Source organism: Zea mays, chromosome 2 (genome assembly GCF_902167145.1).
Source record: "Zea mays cultivar B73 chromosome 2, Zm-B73-REFERENCE-NAM-5.0, whole genome shotgun sequence".
Lineage (NCBI taxonomy): Eukaryota > Viridiplantae > Streptophyta > Magnoliopsida > Poales > Poaceae > Zea > Zea mays.
Genome location: NC_050097.1, coordinates 213,097,480 through 213,114,923, shown reverse-complemented (window position 1 = coordinate 213,114,923; position 17,444 = coordinate 213,097,480). Strand labels below are relative to the sequence as shown.

Sequence of the window (17,444 nt, the reverse complement as noted above, 5' to 3'; positions counted from 1 at the left end):
TCTATATCTTTCCATCTCTACCAACGTCCTCTAAATACAATACTCTACGTGACAGAATTAGGATTACAGGCGAGGTAAAGGACACTGACACTAACGTTTTCGTACATGCACCGACAAATATATATAAAAAAAATCAACAGCAGCACCGCTCGACGTATAGCTGGTGCGTGTCGTCCGTCGTATTTACAAGACAAAACACGAGCGCCAAATTTTACAGAAGCCTTTACCATGTGCACCAACTGATCATATCCACCGGATATATGTTGGCACTTGGCAGGCATGAAACGAGGCGAGGATTCCCCTGTCCCATGTCGGCCGGATCGGCTGGGCTCCACGCGGCGGGCACGACGCGCCCGTCAGGGTCAGGCGACGGCAACTAACCTAGCAAACGACGTGAACAAGAAGCGAGATGCGATGCGATGGCGCGGCGCAGGCGATCGAAAGCCGCCCGCCACCGGCCGTCGGCCGTCGTCACGCGCGCTTGTGACAACCACCAGCGATCCCGGCCCACACGTGCGCCCACAGGGTCAACCGCCATCCATGGCTGTGTGTGAGGCAGCTGTGCACGCGAAGCACGCTTGTGACGACGGATCCTTTTAAAAAGCTTGCATCACACGTCGCTGTACTACAGTATTAGTAGTGGAGTACTCTCCGTATATACACACACCTCTCTGTTTTTTTTGCCCCCTCTTCACCTTTCTGTATTTACATGGTAGCTAGAGGCACACGCGGCATGTCCCGGATCACCAACCGCGCCGTTCCTTTTCCAAAAACAAAAGCAAAGGAAAGAAGAAAAAAAAAATCCCTTGGCGGTGTCGGTGAGGGAAGCCTGCTCTGCTCTGCTCTGCTATGCACCTGCATGGCTGCATCTACCGGAGGACGCGCGGGGCAGGGTGAACGAAGGAGCTCATCAATCTCCTACTCATCAAACAAAAGGAACTTCTTCCCGCGCGTGGAAGCGATATGGTATCGCGGCGGCTGAAGAAGAAGGTGAGCTGCCGCCACTCGTCGTCATCTTCATGTACACCGACGGTCTCGTTCGTCGGAGGCAGGGAGGGAGGGACGAGTCAGTCAGTGCTTGAGGCGCAGAGACAGCGGCGGCGGGTGGGAGTGGGACGAGTCGACGAGGATGGACCAGAGGATGTGCACGTCCTCGCAGGGGCACGACTTGACGTCCTCGTACAGGATGTAGATGCCCCGCCCCTCTGCTCGTCACCACACAGACAGAGAACGAACATGTCAGCTAGGATACATGGATGATGGATGGGTTTCATGCAGTAAGCGATCGAAGCATGCATGCACGCGCCGCGAGAAAGAGGACGGACGACGTGTGGGACCGACGTTACGTACTCTTGTTCTGCGCCGAATGCATTCGGATCCAGAGCTTCCTGAGCGGCGACAAGAGCGACCGCATCCACGCCGCCATGCCGCCGGCCCGGCCGGTTCCGTTCCGTCGTTGGTAGTGGTAGGTAACCCAAGCCGTGGAACGCCGCCGATCAGCCGCCCGCTCAGCAGCTGAAATAGGCGATCGTTCGCCGCGCGCCCGGCCACCAAGGAGTTCTACGACGACGAGCCACCCAGCCGGCCGGGTTGCTTGGACGCCTGGTGGAACAGGTCACTCTGAATTCCTTCCTCCTACTCAGCTTTAATTAACTTGCGCTATATACTCCTTGCTCAATAGGAGAGTAGTCACGCGGGGAGCGGGGGAGGGCGCTTTTAAAACTCCCGTTGCCGCGTCGCTGTCCGTCCATATCACGACGGCTCCACCACCCACTGCCACTACTACTAGGAATGAAAACAAGCGGACGTACGCGCGGGAGCCTTTCGTTTTCAAGTCGAGACAATACACAACATTTTCTTTCATTCTTTGTCATAGTTAATGGGGTGTTTGGTTTCTAGGAACTAATGTTTAGTCCCTATAATTTATTCCATTTTAGTTCCAAAATTACTAAATATAGAAAATAAAACTTTATTTTAGTTTCTATATTTAGCAATTTATAGACTAAAAAGGAATAAATTGAAAGGACTAAACATTAGTCCCTAAAAACCAAACACCCGCTAAATCTCCATGGTGCGGCGTGCGGGTGCCCCCCTGGTCTACCGCGTCAGCGTCTCACCGCCATCAACAAAAAGGCACGTTGTTCATCCGCCGACAGACCCATGGCCGCCTGCTTCTACAGTATCCAGCTGCTGCCTATTTCCTCTTCAGGAATCAGGGTACTAGCTCAGCTGTCTTATTTCACCCGTCAGAGATGAGCTTTCTCAGTCTTTTGTCACACACCACAAGAAAGAAGCAAAAGAGAGGAGACGTACGAAATGGTGCTTGCCGGCTTGCGTGCGTGGGGACTAGGACTAGTAGGCACTGCAACAGCGATGGTTAATTTTCAGTATCTGATCGATGAGGCGATGGCGACAGCGAAGATAACCGGCGGTCGTTGCCTCCTCGCTTTCCTTCATTCCCTGAGGGCCAGCCGACGGTCTGCAATATGGAGGAGATGGAATGCCGAGAGTCAATCTCTGGCCGCGCCCTACCTACCCCTGCTCGCCTCGCCTCACCTCGCGTGGGATATTCTTTGCTTCATCCCCAGACGATCTCCTCACCTCATCCGTGCTCCACAAGCTTATCTGATACTAATGGCCAAACACATTGGTAGGTGTTTGAACCATAATTGAGCCTGCGGACGGTCCGGCCCTGAGGCCGGACGGTCCGCGGTCCGGACAGTCCGCGCCTGCGGGCCGGACGGTCCGCGCGTGCGCAGAACAGATTAGGGTTCCGAGTTTTGTGTTACGGTTGTTAGCTAAAATCACGGAAAAAGCTCGTAAATTAGTTTGTAAAGGGTCCAGCCCCTCTCCTCTATAAATAGAGAGGTATACGGCCGATTTGTAATCATCAATCGAATCAATACAACTTCTATTCGCATTTATTTTCAGTACAATTAAGAGTAGTTCTAGTCTAGTTCTAGTTTAGCCTCTCGATCCCCAAATTCTCCGCCTCTCCTCGACTCTACGTCGATTAGAGGAGTCTAGGTCGGCCGGCCCGAGCCTAGACAACCCCTAGGATCTCTCCTCCCCGACGGGGTCCCTCCCGGGAGCGAGATCCAGGCGCCGCCGGCGATCTTCCGCCGCCCCTGCGCACACGCGGACCGTCCGGCCCCAGGGCGCGGACCGTCCGGACGTCAGGCAGGAAAACCTAGCCCCTGCGCCAGGTCGCGGACCGTCCGGCCCCAGGCCGCGGACCGTCCGCGCCTGACCAGAGAGCACCGCCGCCGGTTCTTCTTGAGTATTTGGCGCTCCGAAAAGGCGTCAACATACTTTTTGGCGACTCCGCTGGGGAAAAACATCTAGGCTCATCAAATCGGCCCTCAATGGCCGGTTCAAAAGATAGCTCTGATATTTCTCTAAGCAACATCATAGAGCCGACTTGGGAAACCTTGCCGGCTGACGAGCAGCTCCAGTTTGAGGAGCACAAGGAGCGGATGATCCAGGAGGCGAAAGCAAAATTCTTGGCCAACTTCAAAGTGGACAGGAACAACAAGGTCGTCCGACATCGGGCAACGGATCCGGCTTCGCTCCAACCCACGCCAGATATCCCCAATGTAAGTAATACCAACGATCTCCAATCTCTTAGAAATTATGTAGAAGATCAGCGTGAACAAATGCAGAACATCATAGGGGGTATGCAAAGCGATTTTAAGAGACTAGTACGTGCATTTGATAAATCTAGTACCGCCAACTTTCCTTCGCACGAGGTTGAGTTAGGAGATAACACGCGTAACACATCGGCTACATGTTGTCACGACCAGTCACAACCCCTTTATGGGATGCCGATGGACACATACCCTAAGCAACCGCAAATCGGCAGCAAACCAGCCGATCTGCACATGCCCGGACCGTCCGCACGTGAGCGCGGACCGTCCGGGCCAACAGCAGTCGGGCCTATTTTTAATGAGTTACCTAGATATGCGCCCGAGCCACCACATATGACACAGAACCCAAACTACCCAGTCGGACGGTCCGCATACAATGACGGACGGTCCGCATATGACCACGGACGGTCCGGGTACATATCCGGACAGTCCGCGCATGAGTCTTTTGAGGAGGATTATTACCTGAATCCTCGCCCGTCCCAGCAACACTTCCCATCACATTATGCAATGCACCAGCCCATTAATTCAGGATCCAGAGCCCAGGAAAGCTTTCCGGCCCCACCTAAAAGGCCGGAAAGAAACGATCAAACCTATGAGCCATATAGGGCAAATGGAAATGCACCACGTAGCTCAAACCAATGGGGGGAACGACAACATACAAATATGCAACCAACCCCACCTATGTTTGACCAGATAGCCGGTGGTCTTGCACCGGCTGCCATTGATATAGTGAGGGAAGAAATAGCCGGAGCGTTCCGAGATAAGCTCGGAGTAAGCATGGTCCCTGGGGGGCAATCATATCGGAAGCCTTATGACAGCCGATTTGATCACCACCCATACCCACAGGGAACTAGAATACCCGAATTCGCAAAATTTTCGGGTGATCAAGGGAAAAACACACGCGAATATATAGGCCAATTCTTAGCACAATTGGGAGAATTGGCCGACACAGAGGCATTTCGCGTACGTTTATTTTCATTATCGTTAACAGGAACCGCGTTTGCATGGTATGCCACTTTACCTCCTAATTCCATTTCATCATGGGGGGATCTAGAACAAAAATTTCATGATCATTTTTTCTCCGGTGACTATGAGTTGGATTTGGTAGATTTAGTGTCGTTGCGACAGACAAAAGATGAATCGGTTAATGATTACATCCGGAGATTCCGAGATACAAGAAACCGATGCTTTCAAATTCATTTAGCAGAGAAACAGCTAGTAGGATTAGCCTTTAATGGTCTGCGATATTATTTAAAAGAAAGATTAGAAGGCATCCAATTTTTTACACTAGCACAGTTACACCAGAGAGCTTTGGCTTGCGAAAGCCGAAGCAAAGAAACTGCTAAAACAATGCGTCACAACGTACACATAGTAGAATGCGACTAAAGTAGCTCAGATGACGAATCAGCAGAAGTGTACGCTGCCGAAATGGTTTGGCCAAAGCAGGGCCAAATCTTCGGCTTGTGCTTCCTTACAGCCGGTTCAAAAGAAACGGCAAGAGGAGGTTAAGTTTACGTTTAATGTTGGTAAGTGCGATAAAATATTTGACGAATTACTCAAAAATGGCAATATTAAAATAAATCACACTGTTCCATCCGCCGACGAGCTAAAACGTCGTGCATACTGTAAGTGGCATAACTCATTTTCTCATGCCACTAATGATTGTAATGTATTCCGACGACAGATTCAATCGGCCATTAATGAGGGACGATTGAAATTTCAGGAAATGCAGGTGGATACAGAGCCATTTCCAATGAATGTGATCGACTTCGAGGGCAAGAAAGTCCTGGTTCGGCCAAACACGGCCGATAAAGGCAAAGGCCAAGAGGCAATCATCGGCAATTCTAAAAGGGCCGATGAGGATCATAAAGTTTCTTGCAGGAAAGTGGTAGCCGAGAAGACTCCCGATGGAGGGGAGACACTAAAGGTGACCATCACAACCTCCAGTACTGGGGGGCAAGCGCAGACAGGGAGACAGATACAGGAACCCGTGCTGCGTATCCCGGACGGTCCGGCACGTAGGCGCGGACGGTCCGGGACCCCACCGGACGGTCCAGAGAGCTCCGGCGGACGGTCCGGCCATGCTCAGGACCCGCAGCGACCACGTACCTTCAAACCACGACGACCAGAGATAGGTACGTGGAAAACAAATACATTTAAAGCAGCTGGTCGGCTGATCAAGCCTGGCCCGACTTTCGATCAATTGTTGTCTAAATATGTGAAAAAGAAGGCCGGCCCCAGTGACCGGCCACCGAAGCGACCCCGCTCACCCATTCATGAGCAACGTCAGGTCAGGCCGATTGGACCACCTCACCAATCGGAAGAAATGAAAGGTCCTATTGTACAATTGAGACCTAACATGCCGACATGGACCCCTCCACCTCCTTATCCATCTATGCCATATCCATACACATACTTACCTCCACCATATGTCCCAAATCAAATGTGGGGCATGCCACCATATCCATTTGGGATGCCACAGTACCCCGCTTGGGGGGCACCCCAAACATCCGTTTTTGATAGGTTGGCACCGCCAGTGCAAGACCGATTGAGCACTGCTGAATCCGGTCACCAGGCACAGGCCCCACAAGGTTGCCGGACTACTCGGCCTCCTAGGCCGACCAATCCGGCAGGGGGGCATATGCCTGTAGCAACTCAAAGAACAACAAAAAAGGACATCATCAAAATAGGCACTGCAGATGTTGTCATACAGGGAGACAATAAAGGGTCGATGATTTTTGGCGAATCGGCCAACACAACCGAAAAGGATACGGCTACCATCAAAACAGTCGATCCAAAATACTCCATGCCTCGATGGTGCCCAGCGGGATTGACACGATCCCAAAAGAGAAAATTACAGCGCCTAAGAGCAAAGGAGAGCCAGGAGAAGGAGGCGGAAAAGACATTTAATGACACACATCCACTATACCCGCCACCGCAAAAGAAATGGAAACCGAAGGCCGCTGAGAAAAAACAAACAGCCACAGAAATAGAAAGTCAACCTGCACCAGGTGCGGACCGTCCGGCCCCCGCACACGGACCGTCCGCCGTTCACCAGGAAGGCTCTGAACAACCTGCACCAGGCGCGGACCGTCCGGCCCCTGCGTGCGGACCGTCCGCCGTTCATCAGGAAGCCTCCAACGACACGACAACATCAATGGAAGAGGACGACCTGCTAGGAGAAGACCTAGTCGACTACGAAGCTTCTCCAGAACGCACAGGTATGGATGTAAATATTATTACATTTTCTTCCGATTGTACTATCATCGGCGACGACGAACCTGTTGCTGCCCAGTTTGATTTTGGTCCTAAAGAAGCCGCCTTTACTAAACCAAAGGAATCGGTAAATCATTTAAAGCCGCTCTTCGTGCGCGGTCACATTGATGGAATATCGATTGCTAAGATGTTGGTGGATGGAGAGGCGGCTGTAAATCTAATGCCTTATTCATTATACAGAAAATTAGGTAAACAAGATGACGAACTTGTCAAAACCAACATGACCCTCAGCGGTGTTGGGGATAGTTCGATTAAAGCCAGGGGAGTCACGTCCGTTGAATTAACCATCGGGACTAAGACCCTTGCTGCTGCATTCTTCGTCGCTGATGTAGAAGGGAATTACAGTTTAATTCTAGGCAGAGATTGGATTCATGCCAATCAATGTATACCTTCTACATTACATCAGATGCTAATACAATGGGTAGGCGATGAGGTAGAACAAGTACATGCTGATGTATCGGCCTGCATCGTTGTGGCCGATGCCCCTGTACTCTGGACTTATGAGACTGCTACATGTCTCACAGGAGTAGATTTTTCTGATTATCAGTTCATAAGTATAGATAAGAAAGGTTTCATTCCTGTAATGCTAGAGCCGATGGAGAATTGGCTAAATCCTAAATAGAGTTTAAATGATGAATACACACAAAGTTCATGAGTCTTTGATCACGGATAATTCGGCTCTCAAAGCCGGATGGTCTGGTCTTTCACAGAACAGTTCGGACTTTAAGACCGAACATCTACCACAGCGAAAAGATGGTATTACGGATGATCCGGTCCCCGAGACCGGAAAGTCCGCCATCACACAAAGATCATCTGATTCCTCTGTGGGGGACATGATAGAGGAATTCAGAGACCTTGATAAACTAGGATAGGGGTTTACATCGGCTGATCCTTTGGAGGAGATTGACATAGGAAATGGTAAAACTCCAAGGCCGACTTTTGTAAACAAGACCCTGGAGACCAATTCTAGAAATGAGATGATCGGTCTATTGAAGGAATATTCAGATTGTTTTGCTTGGAATTACACTGAAATGCCTGGACTAAGCCGAGAGATTGTCGAACATCGGCTGCCTATTAAGTCTGGTTTCAGACCTTTCAAGCAGAAAGCTAGAACATTTCGTCCAGATCTTCTCCCACGAATCAAGGACGAAATCCACCGGCTGCTAGAAGGTAATTTTATTAGACCTTGCAGATACGCAGAGTGGGTCTCCAATATTGTGCCGGTAGAGAAGAAGGAGTCAGGTAAGCTTAGAGTATGCATTGATTTTCGTAATTTAAATAAAGCAACTCCTAAAGATGAATATCCCATGCCCATAGCCGACACATTAATCAATAATGCATCAGGAAATAGAATTATTAGCTTCCTTGATGGTAATGCCGGATATAATCAGATTTTCATGGCCGAAGAAGATGCGTCTAAAACGGCCTTTATATGTCCAGGCTTCATTGGTTTATTTGAGTGGGTTGTCATGACATTCGGTCTTAAAAATGCTGGTGCTACTTATCAGAGGGCTATGAATCTGATCTTCCATGAGTTGTTAGGAAACACTGTGGAAGTCTACATTGATGATATTGTAGTCAAATCGGCTGAGTTTAGTTCTCATATAGCTGATTTGCGCAAAGCCTTTGATAAAATGCGTCGGTATGGTTTGAAAATGAACCCACGTAAGTGTGCTTTTGGAGTGTCGGCTGGTAAGTTTTTAGGATTTGTCATCCATGAACATGGTATAGAAATAGATCCTGACCGAATCAAGTCTATTCGGAATGTGGGGCCTCCGACTTGTAAGGTCGAAGTGCAGAGGTTTCTCGGCAAGGTGAATTATTTACGAAGGTTTATTTCTAACCTAGCCGGGAAGATTGATGCCTTCACCCCTATCCTTCGGCTTAAGAATGATGCTGAATTCACTTGGGGGCAGAGCAGCAGGAAGCATTTGATCTCATTAAAAATACTTGTCTTCGGCTCCCGTGTTAAAAGCACCACAAGTAGGAGCGCCATTCAGATTATACATTGCAGCTGAAGACAAGGTTATTGGGGCTGTTCTGACACAAGAAACTGAGGGGAAGGAGCATGTGGTGACATATCTAAGCCGAAGGTTGGTGGATGCTGAAACAAGGTACACTTTTATTGAAAAGTTATGCTTATGCTTGTTTTATGCATGCACCAAATGTAGATGTTATTTACTGTCTAGTCATTGCACTGTTTCTGGTCAAGCCGATGTAATCAAATACATGTTGCATCACCCAATTATGAGTGGTAGAATTGGTAAGTGGGCTTATGCACTCATAGAATATGACTTGGCCTATGAACCATTGAAATCTATGAAAGGCCAAGTCGTAGCGGATTTTATTGTAGAACATCGGGTTAATGATATTCATGAACTAGACATGTCATACCTCATTATTACTCCTTGGACTTTATATTTTGATGGATCGGTTTGCAATGAAGGGCAAGGAATTGGCATTGTGCTTGTTTCACCAAGTAATGTCTCCTTTGACTTCTCTAGCCGATTGAAAACTTATTGCACTAATAATCAAGCCGAATATGAGGTCCTCCTATTCGGCTTAGAACTTTTAAATGGTATGGGAGTAAAACATGTGAAGGTATTTGGTGATTCTCAGCTGGTTGTCCAACAAGTGTTAGAAGAATATCAATGTTTTGATAGTACTCTAAATAGTTACCTTGAGAAATGTTGGAGCATAATCCATTCTTTTGACGAATTCAGTATTCGACATATCTCTAGAGTTGAGAATCATAGAGCTAATGATTTGGCACAAGATGCATCAGGTTATCGGATAAAGAGAGGGAAATTTCACAAAACTGAAATTCTGATAACCAGTGCAGAGCCAAATTCCCAGGTCGCGGACCGTCCGCGTGACGACGCCGGACCGTCCGGGGTTTCTAGAAATGTTCTCTTAATCGATTCGGCTGACAATGAAGCCGATGTAAGTGATTGGAGGACACCTATACTTAATTATTTACGAAATCCCAATATTAGGACAGATAAGAACATTCGGCGAACAGCTTTCAAGTATGTTTTGATGAGTGATGAACTTTACCGCCGAACAGTCAGTGACGTCCTGCTGAAGTGCTTGGGCCCAGATGATGCTATATTAGCCATGGCCGAAGTACATGAAGGAATTTGTGGTACTCATCAATCGGCTCCAAAGATGAAATGGTTGTTGCGAAGGTCTGGTTTTTATTGGCCTAGTATGATAGCTGATTGTTTCAAGTACTACAAGGGATGCCAAGTGTGTCAAAAATTCGGCGACCTACAGTTGGTCCCTGCAGCCGAATTGCATCCTATCATCAAGCCTTGGCCGTTCAGAGGATGGGGATTAGACTTTATTGGAGAAATTCATCCTTCATCATCAAAGGGGCATCGGTTTGTGTTAGTTGCCACTGACTATTTCACCAAATGGACTGAAGCCGTTGCTCTGAAAAACATGACGCACAAGGAGGTAATTGAGTTCATAACTGAGCATATTATTCATAGATTCGGCATTCCCCAGACCTTGACTACAGATCAAGGGACTTCTTTTATGTCAAAGGAGGTACGTGAATTTGCTGAATTATACAGAATTAAGCTGCTTAATTCATCTCCATATTATGCTCAGGCCAATGGACAGGCCGAGTCTAGTAATAGGACATTGATTAATTTGATAAAAAAGAAGATATCTGATAATCCTAAATATTGGCATAAGATTTTGTCCGAAGCTTTATGGGCTCATAGAATATCTAAACATAGTGCTACTAAAGTGTCTCCTTTTGAGCTTGTCTATGGGCAGGAAGCAGTATTGCCTGTGGAAATAAGTTTGAATGCTGTCAGGTTCGCCAGACAAAATGATTTAACTGTCACTGATTATTATAATTCAATGATGGATAATATTGATGAGGTGACCGACAAGAGGGTGATAGCTTTGGGAGCAATAGAAAAGGACAAGATTATGGTAGCCAGGGCCTACAACAAGAAGGTCAAAGCAAAGTCATTTCAAGTAGAAGATCTGGTGTGGAAGACCATCTTACCTCTAAGGAATAAAGACCGGAAGTTTGGAAAATGGTCGCCAAGCTGGGAGGGTCCTTATAAAGTAAAACAGGTGATGTCTGGCAACGCCTATTTGTTACAAACATTACAAGGCAAGGATTTGCCTAAGGCTTTGAATGGGCGTTTCCTCAAACAGTACCATCCTAGTATGTGGCAAGATGCCTAAGAGAACCGATGTGAGCACATCGAGTTAGTTGCTTTTGGTTCGCCCAGCTCCACCAAAAGGCAGGGGGGCATATGTTTGAACCATAATTGAGCCTGCGGACGGTCCGGCCCTGAGGCCGGACGGTCCGCGGTCCGGACAGTCCGCGCCTGGGGGCCGGACGGTCCGCGCATGCGTAGAACAGATTAGGGTTCCGAGTTTTGTGTTACGGTTGTTAGCTAAAATCACGGGAAAAGCTCGTAAATTAGTTTGTAAAGGGTCCAGCCCCCCTCCTCTATAAATAGAGAGGTATACGGCCGATTTGTAATCATCAATCGAATCAATACAACTTCTATTCGCATTTATTTCCAGTACAATTAGGAGTAGTTCTAGTCTAGTTCTAGTTTAGCCTCTCGATCCCCAAATTCTCCGCCTCTCCTCGACTCTACGTCGATTAGAGGAGTCTAGGTCGGCCGGCCCGAGCCTAGACAACCCCTAGGATCTCTCCTCCCCGACGGGGTCCCTCCCGGGAGCGAGATCCAGGCGCCGCCGGCGATCTTCCGCCGCCCCTGCGCACACGCGGACCGTCCGGCCCCAGGGCGCAGACCGTCCGGACGTCAGGCAGAAAAACCTAGCCCCTGCGCCAGGTCGCGGACCGTCCGGCCCCAGGCCGCGGACCGTCCGCGCCTGACCATAGAGCACCGCCGCCGGTTCTTCTTGAGTATTTGGCGCTCCGAAAAAGCGTCAACAGTAGGGAACGAAACAACTGATCACCCCCCATAATGCTACCTAAAATGGCCCCACAAGATCTGCACATCCCAGGCGAAGAGAACACGAGATTCTGCAGTCTGACGTTTCACTTCTCCAATTTGTGTACAGCATGCAGTTTCTCAGGAGTGTAGTAGTACTTCCTCCGAGTGATTCATTGAGCTCTCTCTTTCCTCGCAAAAAAAAAAAAATCAAGTTCTCAACCAATTCATCAATGTCCTGATACAGATTCGTGACCTGAGCAGAGCTAGCTGTACTGTACGTGCACACGTCATCTGGCATCGCACGAACAGTTCCCGGATGCGCTGGACCGGATGGGTGGCCTACCAATCTTGAGGATCGGATTTCTCTCGAAGAAATTGGATGGCCGGAGCTCGAAGCCGCCGCTGAGCGTTGGCATCACCGGGAAGTCCTCCTGGTAGGGTATGTGGTGCAGGCCCAGCGTGTACCACAGCACGATGTCCTGGTCCCTGATCCCCCGGTTCCTCCTGCTCCACGCCGTCAGGCTGTCGGCCCCGGTGCTCTGGTCGGCGAACAGCCCCGACGCCCACTTCTCGGACTTGCTGTACGGCGTCACCCACACCTGCTTCTTGGTGTAGCTCGCCCGGCGCTGCGGGTAGTCGTCGTCGGCCAGCACGGACGCCGCCGTCGCCCCCGACGGGATGAGGCGGTACCCGACCTCGTTCCCCATCCGGGTCTTCTTGCCCGGGTTCACCAACAGCAGGTCGGCGGGCGCGGCGTTCACGTCCGCCTGCCCGTCGGCCTCCGTCTCGGCCACCTCGCGCCGCACCGTCCAGTAGCTCCGCCTCGGCGTGCCGGCGCCGCCCGTGGCCGGGTCCCCCGTGTTGCGCTTGGCGGTGATGATGTTCTTCACGAAGGAGTTGTTGGTGCCGTCGATGTCCAGGTCCAGGTGGTACGTCACGTAGTGGTCGTGGTAGACGGCGATCGTGTTCTCGGAGACCAGCGAGCCGTGCGCGTCCACCGTGATCTCGTCGGCGTGCGTGTACGACGTCCCTTTCACCTCCAGGAGGCCGGTGAGAGACACCTGCATGCGCCAACGGCGCCCCGTACAACTTCAGCTCATGCGTGCGTGCGTGCGGTCACTGCGGAACTGCGTTCTCGCTTCAGAATTCAGATACACGTTACGTTACCACGAATTTGATGGAGCCGCTGGTCTTGAACTCCCAGTCCAAGATGTAGTCGTAGTTGCCGGGCGACACCACCATCCTCACTACCAAGGTCACGTCAGGCCGGACCTCCGTGATCTGCACCGGGAACAATCTCGTCGTCAAAACAACGTGTTCGCGCTCTTCAGAGTTCAGAGTTGTTCGCTGCATGCTGCCGGCTTGCTCACCAATCGGTCCGGGAACCCGGCCTCCGTGTGGCGCCACGCGACGTCGCCGGCGTACCGCTCGAACACGCAGATCCTGTTCTCGCCGCCGACGGGCTTGCCGTCCTGCCCGGCGTAGGAGCCGTCCAAGTAGGCGGCGTTGGCGGGGCAGTCAGCGCCTGGCTGCAGCGGGAACGCCCAGAGGCCCAGGCCGTACTCGCCGGCGTCCAGGAACGTGCGGTAGTACCACTCCTCCACCGGGTCCATGTACGGCACGAAGATCTCCGAGACGAAGCCGCGGTACAGCACCCGTCGCCGCGTGCCGGCGTCGGCGTCGTGGTCGTGGACCGAGGCCAGCGAGATAACCGTGCCCGCGCGCATGTCGAAGCCCACGTGGAACTCCCAGTTGGCCCACCTGCAGTGGCAGAAGAATTGGCCCCACGCACGAGAAGGTTCAGCAAAAATAAATGCCAACGTTTGCATTACCAATTTATTTTTGAACTTCTTGAAAATCCTGTGAAAGATAGCCACAATTTCTTTTTTTTCCCAAAAAAAACAAACAAACATAATTACATAAACACACACGATCACTCTTGATTCTCTTACATATAGGTACTCCTACCACTTTAAAAACTCAGTCGCAATGATCTTCGTAGAGTTTAATTATATAAAAAGAGTAGTTCAATAAGATAACGACGTTGATGGACTCTCAAACCAGCCAAAAAAATATTGCCTGATTTTTTTTTCTCTGTCGCATTCGAGTGTATAATGTATTGGCCCTCCTTGTCATCAACGTGGACATCATGCAACCACCTAGCCCATTTGAAATTCAGTGCTGCATCGTGTTCGTGCGGTTGACATTTCAGAGACCGGAAGCAAACCATATTTGGACAATCGGTTGCTATCCACGTGAAGCATGTATCAGCCTATACAAAACATGAGACCAACCCACGTGGTGTGCATCCACTTCCAGACGCCAATATTACATTGCGAGCTGGTTCTTGTGAAAAATGTTCTAGTATAAGCAAGTTGAAAAGTTGGACCAATTACATGGCGCAACTGCATGTGCAGCCCTCGATCTACTTCAAACCTCAAACGGACAAAAGGCAAGCGGACTGTTTTAAAAGCTGTTTGTTTCATATTAAAACCAGCTGTTTAGACTAATATCATCTATAGAGACAAAACAATATAGAAGCAGTAGAAGCCGGTATAAATTAAAACCAAGTGAACATGCTGTTAGACTGCAAATAAACGGAACCCACAACGCATTTACTACACTATCAGCAGAGAGTAGAGTGCAGAGTTTGAGGGCTGTGATGTTTAAGTTGAGACTGTCAAGCAAGTGCCAAATTCTTGAGAAACGACGAAGCTGAAATAAACAAGCATCTAAACAATCGCGATCGTGGGGTGGTCATATAATGGAGACTAGATGATTTGTCAGTTTCTTAATTGTAATAATCGACTTGTATTGGCTGTACGCATTATCATGCTAAAGCCGGAACTCTTGTTTCCATTATCAAAAAAAGATGATTTGTCAGTGATCGATGACAAGAAAACAGAAATAATGAGTAACGTTGGTACTGAGTACTGACCAATGTTTTTTTTCTCTTTGAATTACCTGACGACGTGGCCGTCAATGTGGAAGCCCCTGCCCTCTGGTTGCACGGCGACGCCCGGCGCCAGCGGCGGCCCGGTCTTGCCGGCCCGGTAGTCCGTGCCCTCGGCCTTGGGCACGGGGTACGTCACCCGGTCTCTGTACCCGACGATGGCCATGGCGTCGAGGTCCACCACCATGGTGATGCCCTCGATCGGCCGCGCGTAGAAGTTGGCCGTGGGGCCGGCCACGAAGCACAGCATCTTCGCCACCCGCTTGGCCGTCGTCCCGGCGCGTCCACCGAACCAGCCGACGGGGAACACCGCGCAGAGCACGTCGTCCATGTCCACCCCGCGGCGCCGCACTGACTCGACGAACGGCGGGTACGCCTGCGGCAGCGCCACCGCCGCGAACTGCTCCTCGAGCGTGAGGACGGGGAAGCCCGCGCCGCTGTGGACGGCGTGGGAGAGGACGGCGGCGGAGGTGCCGTTGCTGGCAACGCTCACGCGGAGCTCGTGGGACTGCCCGCCCGCGCGGGCGATCACAAGTGCGCGCCGCGGCAGGAGCGGGCGGGAGGACGAGCCAGAGCCGCCGTAGGCGTAGGCGAGGACGTCGGGCTTGTCTGGCTCGTCGAGGCCGACGTAGTGGAAGGTGAGCGGGCGGGCGGGGACGCGCGGGGAGGCGAGCACCGCGGCGCGGACCGCCGTAATCTCGTCGGGGGTGAGGGGGTCGAGCGGGTGGGGGTGGGAATGGGAGGAGGCCGCCGACGCTGCGGCGGTGATGGACAGCACGGCGGCGACGAGGACAGGAAGCATGTGGTGTGACATTTGGGCCATCTGTTTGAATGGTGAGTGTTGAGAACGCACCAACATTGGAATCGCTGTACGACTATCTCGTTGCTCCCAATGCTGTACCTAGAGATGGCCAAACGGGCCGCCCGGCCCGGCTCGGGCCCGGTGAAGCCCGGCCAAAAACCGGACCGGGCCTGCTGAGCCAGCGGGCTTAATTTTCTGTCCAAACCCGGTCCGCAGCGGGCCTAAACGGGCCGAGCACGAAAAAACGGGCTAAACGGACCGGTAAGCACGTTTTAGTATAAAAAAACGGGCTTAACGGGCTTAGAGGTAAACGGGCCGTGCCGGGCTAGCCCGCCGTGCCTAGTTTTCTGTCCAAGCCCGCCCGCTTATTCTACCGTGCCGGGTTCGGACCGGGCCCAAAAAGTAGGCTTCGTGCCGGACTCACGGGCCTCATGCTTTTTGGCCATCTATAGCTATACCGGCGTACCGCGCGTTTTCCTCACTCCAGCTGCCCAGGTCGCCCCTACTTCGCTCTGGCCCTGTTTGTTTACTTACAGATTATATAATGCAGCTTATGTATTATATAAGCACCTATTAACTTGATTATATATTATTATAATTTAGATATCTAAATTATATAATCCATCTAATAATTTGTTTTTGTTTGTTTAACTCTCAACTTATTTAAGCTATATCATATAATCTAAAGGGTAAGTAAACATGGCATCTGTCAGCTGTAAAAAAAAACTAGACATGACAGAGGTAAAAACACGAAAACACTGATTGCAAAAAAAAAATCCCTTTTGTTTTACAAGTACATACGAACTATTTTATCAATTCCATTTTAATTATATTATTTTGGTTAATGTTAAAACACGAATAATTTTTTTCTTGTTTTCTTCTAGGACATTGTTGTTATGTGTTTATAAGGCATTCACAGTTTCGCACTTCATTGCCGCATAATGTTTTTGAGACATTCACGTTTCTTTACATGTGTTAACACTCAAAAATGTCCTTTTGCCTATAACTAGGTTACACTATTGGTTATAAAATAAACATAAGGAGAATATGGTGTGAAACCTAAGAAATACAGCCTGCACCGTTAGCTAAACCTAGCCAGGCCACGTACCGCAGTGACAAAACCGGCTAGTTCAACCATCATATCTGGCAAGGCCAGGCCCCAAAAGTGGGTTAGGCGTTCAGAAGCTCGCCACGACGATGATATCCTGATATCCTCTTGCTAGACCGGCTAAAGTTTCTGCCCTATGAAACTTGGCCTGGCCGAGTTGCAAAGTCGGCTATACTCACTTTTTATACACTTCAAAACGATTAGTTTTCAAATAATTTTTTAGAGTTAAAAACTTATCCAATGTATTCTGAAATTTTTATCATGGTTGAATGAGGATCTAACATCGAATCGATAAAAAATACATCTATTACCTCTTTTATTCTTTTTCCCTCCGTCATATTGTTCGTCACTTCTCTCAGCAAGATTTGACAACATTCTAGGTGACTATATCCACACGTTTCTTTTTGAGGGGTCTTTCCAAGATATGTTTGGGAGTTTACCATGAAAGATAAATGTGCTATATAGTCATTTCTACATGTTTTGGTGATCAAGTGTCCAATACACCGACATGGACTAACTAGTTCGATATGAGTATGAGTACATGTTCATTTGAAGGCAATTTGAAAGTTCTAAGTCCTAAAGAGATGAAATGGAGGGTAGATAGTGCAACTTTGGGTAAATGGGTAAACCCACAAAGTTTAAGTACTTAGATAAGCTGCATATGCCTAACACTATGTTGCTAGCATTTTTGTTTGAGTTCTAACTCTATTTTGTGTCAAAA

At 49.7% G+C, this 17,444-nt stretch overlaps 2 protein-coding genes across 2 annotated transcripts; both read right to left on the bottom strand.

Moving 5' to 3' along the window:
- Positions 1 to 574: 574 nt before the first annotated feature.
- On the bottom strand, positions 575 to 1,765 carry LOC109944079 (uncharacterized). The gene is made up of 2 exons (XM_020548585.3): positions 1,351 to 1,765; positions 575 to 1,205 (listed from the first exon to the last, which is right to left on the bottom strand). Exons 1-2 carry the CDS (start codon positions 1,424 to 1,426, stop codon positions 1,072 to 1,074), a joined length of 210 nt encoding a protein of 69 aa, XP_020404174.1. The 5' UTR covers positions 1,427 to 1,765; the 3' UTR covers positions 575 to 1,071.
- A 10,172-nt stretch (positions 1,766 to 11,937) lies between these two features.
- Positions 11,938 to 15,672, bottom strand: LOC100279491 (primary amine oxidase). The gene is given in 4 exon segments (NM_001152492.1): positions 11,938 to 12,921; positions 13,028 to 13,141; positions 13,231 to 13,621; positions 14,825 to 15,672. Coding segments are annotated over 4 exon segments (2,127 nt in total). The 3' UTR covers positions 11,938 to 12,147.
- Positions 15,673 to 17,444: the final 1,772 nt, after the last annotated feature.

What these genes read in the sequence shown, in the direction of transcription:
- LOC109944079 (XM_020548585.3), bottom strand. Translation starts at nt 1,426, where the DNA reads ATGGCGGCGTGGATGCGGTCGCTCTTGTCGCCGCTCAGGAAGCTCTGG. An exon ending in GCATTCGGCGCAGAACAAGA is followed by an intron (nt 1,206 to 1,350) that starts GTACGTAACGTC and finishes GGTGACGAGCAG; the next exon opens with AGGGGCGGGGCATCTACATC.